Source organism: Mus pahari, chromosome 10, assembly GCF_900095145.1.
Source record: "Mus pahari chromosome 10, PAHARI_EIJ_v1.1, whole genome shotgun sequence".
NCBI classification, from domain to species: domain Eukaryota; kingdom Metazoa; phylum Chordata; class Mammalia; order Rodentia; family Muridae; genus Mus; species Mus pahari.
In genome coordinates, this window is record NC_034599.1 from 57,265,521 (window position 1) to 57,276,333 (window position 10,813).

Consider the following 10,813-nt stretch of genomic DNA (forward strand, 5'->3'; position numbering starts at 1 on the left):
CTCGGGAGGCAGAGGCAGGTAGATTTCTGAGTTCGAGGCCAGCCTGGTCTACAAAGTGAGTTCCAGGACAGCCAGGGCTACACAGAGAAACCCTGACTCAACCCCCCCCCCAAAAAAAAACCCCACCAAAAAACCAAACAAACAAAAACCATAGAGATCTTGGGTAGGCCAGTCTCCTCCTACTTCCATCTGGACCAACATGACTAGGCTATCATGTCTGAAACAGTTTTACTCAATAGCCCTGGCTGCCTCAAACTCATTGCTATTACAGGCAGGAGTCACCATGTTATTTATTTTTAAAGATTTATTTATTTTATGTAAGTACACTGTAGTTGTCTTTAGACACACCAGAAGAGGACATCAGATCCCATTACAGAGGGTTGTGAGTCACCATGTAGTTGCTGGGATTTGAACTCAGGACCTTTGGAAGAGTAGTCAGTTAGTGCTCTTAACCACTGAGCCATCTTTCCAGCCCTCATGTTATTTTTTTGTTTTGTTTTGCTTTGTTTTTTGTTTTGTTTTGTTTTGTTTTTTGAGACAGGGTTTCTCTGTATAGCTCTGGCTGTCCTGGAACTCACTTTGTACACCAGGCTGGCCTCGAACTCAGAAATCAGAAATCCTCCTGTCTCTGCCTCCCGAGTGCTGGGATTAAAGGCATACACCACCATGCCCGGCTCGTTATTTTTTTTTTTTTTTAAGTGACCTGTAGCAATTATTTTTGGTTAGTACTTTTTCTCCATGACCAACTCATTAACAAGATAACTATTCAATCATTAAAGCATTTTTTTTTTAAGTCACCCAGGCTAGCCAGATGGCTCAGTGGGTAAAGGTGCCAAGTTTGATGACCTGATTTGAATCTCTGGGCTCCACATGGTAGGAGGGCTGACTCCTGAAGTTGTTCTTTGGTCTTCAGACAGGTGAAGTAGCACACGTCCCCAGCAACACACAAAAATGTAATATATACTTTAAAAAAAAAATCTAATGCTTCATTAAGCAATAGAAAACTATGAGTAACTTTTTAGATTTTTGGACTTCAACATTCCTTTGCTATTCAAATCAAAATGCAGACATCCTCACATTGTTACCATGGGTTTCAAAAGAATAATCTACATTTCTAAAAGCTATTTATATGTAAGGACAGAAGAGCACGCAGGCAAGCTGGAGCCTTTCCATGTCATTGTCTCTGGGATCCAGGCAGCCAAGCTCCAGGGTAGGCGGAAGAGCGTTATGGCTAGGTTCCAGTCTAGATGCTTCAAGCTGAAGAAGGACAAGTTCAACTGTGCATACGTTAGCTTGACCAATAAAAACCAAAGGGCCAGCATCTTCAGAGACTGAACAAAGGACCCCTCGAGTTAAAACAGCAGCAACAATGTGAGTATTTCTAAAACAGGACTTCTCACCATGTTGGATATGGTTGAGATGGCTCAGCAGTTAAGAGCGCTTGCTGCACTTGCTGAGGACATGAATATCTGTCCCAGCAGCTATATGTCCATTCACAAGTTCCTGGAACTCCAGCTCTAGAAGGACCCAACGTTCTTGGCTAGCTTCCTTGGGCAACTGCACTTATGTGAGCAGGCGCGAATGCACACACACACTACACATAAATAAAAATAAAACCTTCAAGTCACACGGAGGCTAAGGACACCCACTGCTCTTATCTTTGAGAACAGGCTGCTCATTAGTTTGGGATGGTTCTTGGTAGCCCTTGAAGGTGCCCTTCTTACTTGAAGCCCACTCCTTTCTGGGGAGGCTCAAAACTTGATTTGCATCTCATTAATTCCCAGCAGGAATCAAACACCACTACAGACTGCCTATTTCTTTCTCTTTTTTTTTTTGGTTTCTTTTCAAGGCAGGGTTTCTCTGTGTAGCCATGGCTGTTCTGGAACTCACTCTGTAGACCAGGCTGGCCTCAAACTCAGAAATCTGCTTGCCTCTGCCTCCCAAGTGCTGGGATTAAAGGCGTGGGCCACCATTGCCAGGCATCAGACTGCCTACTCCTAAAAGCCTGTTGTAGGTTCAGTCTGTAAAAAGGAACTGTACCTGTTCCAGGTCCATTTAAAAATTCTCCCGGGCTGGTGAGATGGCTCAGTGGGTAAGAGCACCCGACTGCTCTTCTGAAGTTCCTGAGTTCAAATCCCAGCAACCACATGGTGGCTTACAACCACCCGTAACGAGATCTGACGCCCTCTTCTGGAGTGTCTGAAGACAGCTACAGTGTACTTACATATAATAAATAAAAAAAACTTTAAAAAAAAAAAAAAAAAATTCTCCCAAGAGAGGTTGGTTGGGCTTTTCTTACTACTTTCCTGAAATACAGATCAGCTGGGAGCAGTACCTAACACTAAAATACACAATAAAAATGTAATTTAATAACCCTGTAAATAATACTCACACACATTCATATACATACAGTTCAGCTTCTATACTGACATCAAGTGAAAGCCATCTTTCAGTTTTGTGACACTAAATGCAAAAGCTGTTCTTCAAAATTTGTAAAAGGAAGATGCTCTAAGATTAAGTGATATCTAACATATTCAGTGATCAGGGCACTGCTTTTTCTATTCTAATTCGTCTTTAGTACTCTGGTTTCTCTTCCTATGAAACTTCCGCCTCTTAACAATTCTGTTTTCTTCTGTCCCTGTCCTTAGCAGAGGAGGTAGAATGGATACCTCCTTGCTTCCATGGATTTTTGAGAGTGATTCCTTGGAAAGGACTCTCTCACAACACTGCTGACAGCAGGTCCTCAACTATGCTTCAGTGTTTAAGAAGCAAGCGAGCATTTACCATCCAACAGGACACGAACTATAGACTCCTGATACATAGATTTTGTATACTACACCTTCTTAAAATATTTGTAATGAAAAACTATTATTTCTTTAAAATCGTTATCCAGAAACATGAACTGACACATTGGCAAAGATATAATTTGTAGTTCTTTGTGTTTTTTTTTTCTTTGTGTTTTTAAAAGGAAACAATACAACAGAAAAATTCCAGTTACACAGCCTTTGTAAAAATTAACAAAAATCTAAGGATAAGAAATGTTAAATGAACAACGTAAAGAAATTATATATTTACCCAGATGAAATAGTTTTATTTTGTACTTCCAGCTACATAGAATAAACATTTATCAGCTTTCAAATCCATTTATTGTTTGATCTAAAAGAACTAAATAAAATTCGCAGTTCTAGTGTCTCAAAAAAGATAGAATTACTTTGGGGGTGTTTGCAGAAGAGTATAGAGGACGACACACATGAAAGACACTATGATAAAGTTGTGTGGATAAAATTAAACATGTATCCCGTAGTTTGTTCACAGCCAGACATCCACGTAGCACCATGAGGTCCTAGGGCTGCCCATAAGAAGCTGGTAACCCAGTGGGAACCAGGGCTGTAAAGGTTTCTTAAAAAACATAACGTGGTCGAATAAAAACAAAACCCAAAACAACTGGAAGACCTGGCATGCGTGCCCCAGTTTGCGACTCTGGCAATGCAGATCCAACCAGATGACTCTGGTGGACGATTAGAATGAAACGTGCAACGCTCTCTCTCTCTCAAACCGTATAAAGCCCGTCAATTATGTTCGGCTCTGAGAATCGGCAGTTCCCAGCACCTTGCTTTTCCACTTTTTAATATTTTATAGAGTTTTGCATCTGGGGCCTTTCCATTCATTAATTGCCCTACACAAGATCCCCCGGTGGCTCTCGGGGAATTGCTTCTTTTAAGGCAGAACATCAGAATGCCAAGCCTCTGAGAGGGGTCGAGATCGCGCCCTCGCTCCTCCGGAGGTGGGAGCGTCAGGCACTTAAGACTTGATTATTTAATTGCGGAGATGGGAGCAGACCGGTCGGAGGGGTTATGCCAAGTGGGCACCCCGGGGTGTGTGTGTGTGTGTGTGTGTGTGTGTGTGTGTGTGTGTGTGGTGGGATTTGTCCTTCGTGCGCTCCAAGAATGCGCGCCCTCCTTGGGCCTTCCTTGTGCCCGCGCCCCAGGCCTCGGCCGCCCGCCCAGCACCCAGAGGATCTCCCGCAAGGACCCCGCCCCTCCCGTATCCACGCACCTGCGGCCCCGCCCCCGGCCACGAACCTTCAGGTCCACGCACCTGCCCTGCCTTCCCTCCCGCCCCCAGCGCGCAACCACCAAAGGTGCTGCCGCGCTCTTCTTCGGCGGCCCCGGTATCTAAAGGGGTCCGTCTCCGGCACCACAGCCAAATGGCTGAGCCTCCCTGGCCCGCTGCGCAGGCCGCCCATTGGACCCTGCCCCCCGCCGCCACCACCACTATTGGCTGGCGTCCGAAGCCTCGCCATTCGATTGGCTCTTGATGCCGCCGCTCCACGCAAGGAGCCGCAGGTCCCGCCTCTACGGCGATCAGGTTAGTGTGCGCCGCGGGTGCTGGGGGCTCGAGAACCGAGCGGAGCTGGTTGAGCCTTCAAAGTCCTAAAACGCGCGGCCGTGGGTTCGGGGTTTATTGATTGAATTCCGCTGGCGCAGGATCCTCTGCAGAAAGAGAGAGCGCGAGAGATGGAGATGGACAAACGGATTTATTTAGAGCTGCGGAACAGGACGCCCTCTGATGTGAGCATTTGCCAAAAATATCTCTGTCGGTCCATTCTCCTACTTTGTGTTATGTGTGCGTGTGTGTTTTGGGGGGAAGGCACTTTTTTATGGAGGGGGGCTCCGGGGAGGTGTGGGGTTTGGGGTCTGACTGCAAATGAATTGCAAGGTTGGATGGCGGGGGTGGGGGGGTTGCAATGCCACCGGAGCATGTTTCGTCCGCCGTCGCTGCTGCCCTTGGTGTGTGACTGACTACCTGTGCGTGTGCTCCCGCGTGTGCGGGTATGGGTGCGAGGGTGTGCGTGCGAGTGTGCACCCAGCGGGGGGCCGGCGGGGCGCACGCGTTCGGGTCGGAGGGAAGGCGGCAATCTCACCCTCGTCCGAGCTCTCAGCTCCCACGACTCGCATCTGGATGGAAAAGATGATCGAGGGGAGGAGAAGATGGGCTGCCTCCTGGATTAAACAACAAAAAGGGGGTGTTATATTTTAGAAGCGTAACCCCCTTTCCGCCCCCTCCCGCGCCTGCCCCCTCCCTTTGCCGTCTCTTTCGCTCGCTCGCACACAATAAGTTTTGGGCTTCGCGAGTCCGGTATAGTTTCTGATCAATGTAGCCCGAGGCCCCCGGGGAGAGCGCGTGGGGACCCGACTGCTGCGGAGTTGGGAGATGGCTCGAGTTTAAAGCGCGTCTTCGTTTCTCTGCGGGGATGAGGCGAGAGGTGGGGAGCCATATTTGTAACTTTGTCGTGTTCGTGAACGCGCCCTTTCTCTCCCTCCCTCCCTTTCTGTCTGCCTTCCTTCTCCTTTCTCTCTCACTCTTTCCACCCCACCTTTGGGCCAGATGCTGTCTTTTCTCCCTTCTTCCTCGCGGAAAGGGAGGGGGGGTACCTTAGGTTAAGGGGGAGGGATTGTGAAGTGTGCAAATGCTCAGATAATCCTCGCGCCTCCCCAACCACGAGCGTCGCTAATGTAAGTTGCCCGGAGGCTGCGTCCCGTTCTGGCCCCCGGCTCCCTCCCCAGATGCCAGCCTTGGCACCCTGACGCCTCATCGGCAGCAGACACCCCACCTTCCCAGTCCCTGCTTCTCCTGGGGTGGGCTCCCTGGCAGCCATTCGGCGCTTGGTTAATAAATGGGCACGAGAAACTTTATCAGAACCGGAGCTGCCCAGAGCTAGTGCCGCTGTGGGGACCGACCCAGTCTACATTCTTGCGGGCACAGCAGGCACGCAGCTCTGGGATGGGCAGTTCGTCTGGCCGTAGCCGTTATGGATTGGGCAGCGGCGGGAGTATGGCAGAAGGAAACTTACACCGGTGGGAACAGGGAGGCTGGGCGCGAGCCCACTGCAAGGGGAAGTGAGGGTGGGTGGGTGACTCGAAAGCTACTGTTTATTTTTGTCTCCCTCTCGCTTTCACACACTCGTGTTGTCTGCGAGTTGACCCATTCGAGAGACCCTAGGGTCTGCGGTGGAAACCCTAGCCAACTTCCCCTCTAGGCTCGGTCGTAGGGAGCAGGGACTCGCGGGCGGGAAAGATCTCGGGTCTAGCCTGAGGGTCTGGGGCTCGGGCGAGTTGGGGGCTCGCGCAGCACGTTGTGCTGACCTGTCGCCCCTGCAGGCACTTGTCCCCTCGAATCCTGACAAAGGCAGGCCTCATTTCCTCTTTTCTCCTAATTCCTCCTTCTAAACCTGAGTAAGACTTTTGAAAACAAGCTCTTTTCTGCCGTCCGCCCAACCTCACGCAGCTGTGCACTGGAGACGTGCTACAGCCTTATGGCGCGCAGGGCGGAAGGAGGGGGCACCCCTAGCACCAGGACTTGCCGCGGGGGCTGCCTGGTTCGCCCGGTGGCGTCCCGACCCAACTAGGGTGCCCGATCCCGGGGGTGGAGGGGACTGGGTGTGGTGCTGGGGGAGGGGGCCGAACGCGACTTCCCGCGTACTTTCCGGGAAGACCTCTATATGTAGTTGGGGGGCTTCAGGGTCGCGGCGAGTAGGTGAGCAGCAGCGCCGGACCCGACCGAGCGGTCCACAGTACTAGCCGACCCGGAGCGAAACGGAAAGCGGGTCGAACCGGCTCTTTAAACTTCCCCGAGTGTGTGCGCTGGGGGAGGGGCGGGCGCTCTGGGCTGGGCGCGATTTCTCACGCTTCGCCCCCTCGCCGTGAGTGCGCTGCCCACTCGCCGGCCTCCGGGCTTCTGGCGGGGTGGGGCGCGCGGGTGGCGGGGGAGGGGGCACTTGCTGCGCATGGGGGAGGGGAGGGCAGAAAGCTCTCGAAAGAGGGACAAAAGGGGTGGGGGAGGAGGAACTGGCTTTTTGTTGTTGTTTTGCTGGGTTTTTGCTTTTTTCAAATAAACGTTTTTGGAAAACAGATCGTTCCGGGGAACCTCCCTCCCCAGAGTCCCCCCCCCACGCACCCACCTTCTGCAACCTCTCTCCCAAGTCGCATCTCGGGGACTGGTGGCCGCGACGCCGCCGTACCAGGACGAGCAGCCATGTTTCCCGGGGCGCCGGAGGCCCACCCCTCCCCCACGGCGGCCGCGGACCCGGCTCCGCGGGGACCGTGGCGCCCAGCGGTGGGGGCCTGAGAGCACACAGGCACAGTCGAACCTCGGCGGCGCGGGCCTGGGGATCTGGTCTGGAGAGGGCGCGGCGGGCCGGGGGTTCTCGACCTCCTAGTATCTACGGGCCCGTCTGCTCTCGCCATCTGCACTACTAGGCCATTTGGGAGACCTAGCCCCAGGGTGCCCTGGCATTCTTGGTGTTCAGGGGCAGCAGTCACCGGCTGTGTGCCGGTGGCTCTCCAGTCGGGCGCCGAGCTGCCATTTTGTCACCGTGGCTGTTGTCGCGCTGGGGTGGGGGGGTGAGAAGCTTGCGCCATCGCCCCGACGGCCGCCCTCTAGCGAGGTGGCTGCTGGAGGAGCTGGCCCCTGGGACACCCCCACCCCATTTTCGCATTCGGCCTTATAGGGGCTCCCACCTAGGGTCCAAGGATCCCGAAGCTGTAGTAGCCCCGAAAATGTGACGGTCTACCTTATCGAGCGTCCCCGTCCCCCGCCCCAACTCCCTGCCCCCCGTTCGGCTTTCCGCCCTGGCTCCTGCTGCGCTCCGCACGTAGTGGAAGGTGGCCTTGAAGGCGAAACGATCGTGCTGGTGTTTGCGCCTTCAGCGGAAATGATAGGGTGGTGTATGGGGGTGGGGGTGAAACTAGAGGGCGGGAGGGGCTCAGGCTCTTTAATCTGGAGGCCCTCACTAACGCCGAGGGCGTCTGCCTTCTACCCAGGAGCGACGAGTTGTTGGATGCGCTGGGGAAACGCCCTCCGGGGCTAGGCTCTCTAGAAAGGTTGGTCAAGTTTCAGGTGGGTGTCGCAGCACCCTGCAGGCTGAGGGAGCTCTCTTGCTCTTTCTCCAATCCCCCACGCCGCGCCTTCCCCCCACCTCCCTCATTTTTGTTTTGGCGGGGAAGGTAGGTAACTACATAGTAAACGCTACCTTAAACCGAAAGAGAAATAGGATTTTTCTTTTTTACAAAAACAAAAAGTAAACTGTCCTTTTTTGTTGCCTTCAGACTCGGGCAGTTTGTTCCCAATGCTGGCCTCGATGTGGGACTCAAAGCGTGTGGTAGGCACCTCGCAGGCTGTAGGCTGGTGTCTGCATGAGGAGACTAACTTCCATGGAAGTGTCGGGCAAAGGCTGCCATTGGGGCCGGAGTCTACTTTGACCTCTGGAATGCATTGCATTTCCCCCCTTCCAGGTTGACTTACTGCCTAATTGGGTTCGGGAGAGTGGCCTGGCGGTTTGCTCCTATTTATGCAAGCCAAGCGGGGATTGGGGGCAGAGAACTGAATGTGGCCTTGGTGTGGGGTGATCAGTTGAATCTTGTGACTGGCAGCTGCTGAGCCTTGTTTTGGATCTGAAGGTTCCATGGTGAGGCTGGCTTCCGAAGCCACACAGACCTCGGCTTGAGTTCACCAGCTACAAGGAGGTAGGATCCTGCCAACCTGTGGTCTGGGACAGATTACCTTAGTCTACCTCCAAAGTTTTGTACATGTGTCCTGTAAGACTGGGCAGTTCAATAAGTGACTATTGCCTTGAGTTTGGCCCTTCGCAGGTGCTTGATATAGTCCCAGATACTGGGGAGTGGGGAGGAATAACTTAGGGCCCCTTGGAGGTTTAAAATAACTCCAGCAATAATAGCAGATGCTCACATAACTCCTTACTGTGTCTGGCATGTTGCTAAGTGGATTACAGACATCAGTTAATTTAGCCTCACAAGGGCACTATGTTAAGTACCGTTGTTATTCTTATACTAAATGCAAGGAAATTGAGTCAGAGCTCCAAATCACCGCTGGTCGGTGCAGAACTGGGATTCTAACTCCGTTATACTCAGCCTCTGTACTGCCTTGAAGCACCACGGGAAAGGACTTTTTCTCCTCCAGTCTTGGAGTGAGGGTTTGCTGGTGATGAGGGCACAGAAACAAAGCAAAGCTTCTTGGTGGAGCTTTAGGTGGAGCAGACAAGCAGGGTGGGTGGGTAGGCGTTTTAAGGGGCGGGGGCTTACCCTGATTTCGAATATTCAATACACACTGTTGAGGTGTATCTGCTCTTTTAAATTACACATTTCAGGTAATGAGAAGGCAAGCAGGGGCCGTTCTTAGTGGTTATTTGGGTGTCTTATATAATTAGTTTTTTTATTAGTCTTTTCTGTAGAAAGAAAAAAAAAATCTCAGGATAGAATAGACAGAACCATAGTGTTGGGGTGTAGCAGTGCTAGAGCCACTCACCTGACCCTGCCCGAAGTTCCTTAAAGATAGCAAAACCTCTCTGTGTGTGGATGGGTCACTTAGGACCCAGTCAACCCTCCCAAGGGAGTCTGTGGACAGGAGAGAGTGCAGGTTGTGTAGTTCTGTAGATGACCTATATCATCAGATCATCAGGGGAACCGGTAAAATGCAAATTTCTGGGCTCCACCCCCAGGGTGTGGGCTGCTTCTTACCAGGTCACCGAACTGCAGCTAAGTGGCTCGGCTGCCCGTTCTTTATGCTGCTGAGTTGAAAACAGTTTGTATGTCTAACCACTAAGAGATTTGTGAATCTGGAAGCCGAACCTTTGATTAATCCTCCTCCCTACAAATCTCACTCATTGTGTTAACAAAGTTGCATTAATGAAAAAGAAAATTGTACTTATTTTGAACTTGATCAATAAAAGAATTAGAGGGAGATGTGTATCCTTTTGTTATAAAAGCACCTGTGTTATGTTCTCAATTTTGCTTCTTGAAGTTTACTACCTGGAAAGTTAGTTCTCTTTGTTTAGCAGGCAGGGGAGGTCCCTGGGATCCTGTGCTTTTTGTTCTTTTAGGAATGTGGCAAGTCCTACATTTGATGGTGCACTATGAATTTTCCAAGACCTTCTGGCTATGCGATTAAACGACTTTGATCCTCATAGAAATGGGCTCCCGTTCACCAGCTTCCATAAGAAGTTGCTCTCATTCCTGGCTCCCTATGGAGCAGTCCTCCCGGTCTCAGAGGTAGAAAGGAGGAAATTTAAGTCACTAAATTCCAGGGCTACTGAAGTTTGCAAAGCTGCTTGCTGTGTACCCAGTGACTGGTAGGATCAGGACATATCACCACAATCCCCAGGTCACCGTGGCACCTCCGTCCCAGGCCTGCTGCTCTTTCCCGGTGCATGTTTCCGGGGAGACAACCCACAGCAAAGCAGAAATGGCTTTGGGTTCAAAACCTTTGTCTAATTGCAGCTTCTTAATGCCTGGGCCACTAAGCAGAAGTGGGTGGCACGTGAAGTTCCCGACAGCAGTGTCAAACCCTGTCCCCTCCTTGGGCTGGGGCCACATTAAGTGGCCTCTCAAGGTGACTTACTTGGGACTTGTGCAGTTAGGCATCTTCCGTGCAGCCCAGTGGGAGAGGTGCCTGACGCAGTACTGTCACCACTCTGAAGAGCCAGGCAGGAGCTGTCTGCCAGCTGTCTGCTCTGCTCTCCTCTCTCCCTTCTATGTCAGGGCCCAGGGCTTGTTGCTGAGTGGCTGTGGTGGGGGTCTGATGGAATGAACTTGGCCCAGCATTCTGGCCTGACTTCTGACCTGGGAGAAGAAGCTGCTCATGGCTATGGCATCTAAAAGGGTGTTTTCCTTGGAGCATCCATCCCCTTTTGGGCTGTGTCTCTTGGGACCTACTCTCCATCGGTGCTCAGCACCTGCTTCCCATAGACAGGTAGAAAAAAACACGAACCAGACTTGAGTCTTTTTTTTTTTTTTTT

At 51.5% G+C, this 10,813-nt stretch overlaps 2 protein-coding genes across 3 annotated transcripts in view; one reads left to right on the forward strand and one right to left on the reverse strand.

Moving 5' to 3' along the window:
* The first annotated feature begins 4,367 nt into the window (after window positions 1-4,367).
* Anp32a (acidic nuclear phosphoprotein 32 family member A) overlaps window positions 4,368-10,813 on the forward strand; it is a 37,245-nt gene continuing 30,799 nt past the window's right edge. The window contains exon 1 of one of the 2 annotated variants that reach the window (XM_021206284.2): window positions 4,368-4,571. In XM_021206284.2, the coding sequence (XP_021061943.1) occupies window positions 4,518-4,571 (54 nt within the window). In that variant the 5' untranslated portion in view covers window positions 4,368-4,517. Of the gene's footprint in view, window positions 4,572-5,097; window positions 5,267-10,813 lie in introns of those variants that run through there. The other variant, XM_021206285.2, reaches the window with a different exon arrangement.
* LOC115064813 (protein SPT2 homolog) lies at window positions 4,569-7,498 on the reverse strand. The gene is made up of 2 exons (XM_029543058.1): window positions 6,962-7,498; window positions 4,569-5,003 (listed from the first exon to the last, which is right to left on the reverse strand). The coding sequence occupies exons 1-2, from the start codon at window positions 7,245-7,247 to the stop codon at window positions 4,939-4,941; spliced, it is 351 nt and encodes a 116-aa protein (XP_029398918.1). The 5' UTR covers window positions 7,248-7,498; the 3' UTR covers window positions 4,569-4,938.

Coding starts and splice junctions, on each gene's coding strand:
- LOC115064813 (XM_029543058.1), bottom strand. CDS start 7,247: ATGGCGAGAGCAGACGGGCCCGTAGATACTAGGAGGTCGAGAACCCCC. Junction 5,004..6,961: donor TGGGAGAGAGGTTGCAGAAG/GTGGGTGCGTGG, acceptor TGTTTAATCCAG/GAGGCAGCCCATCTTCTCCT.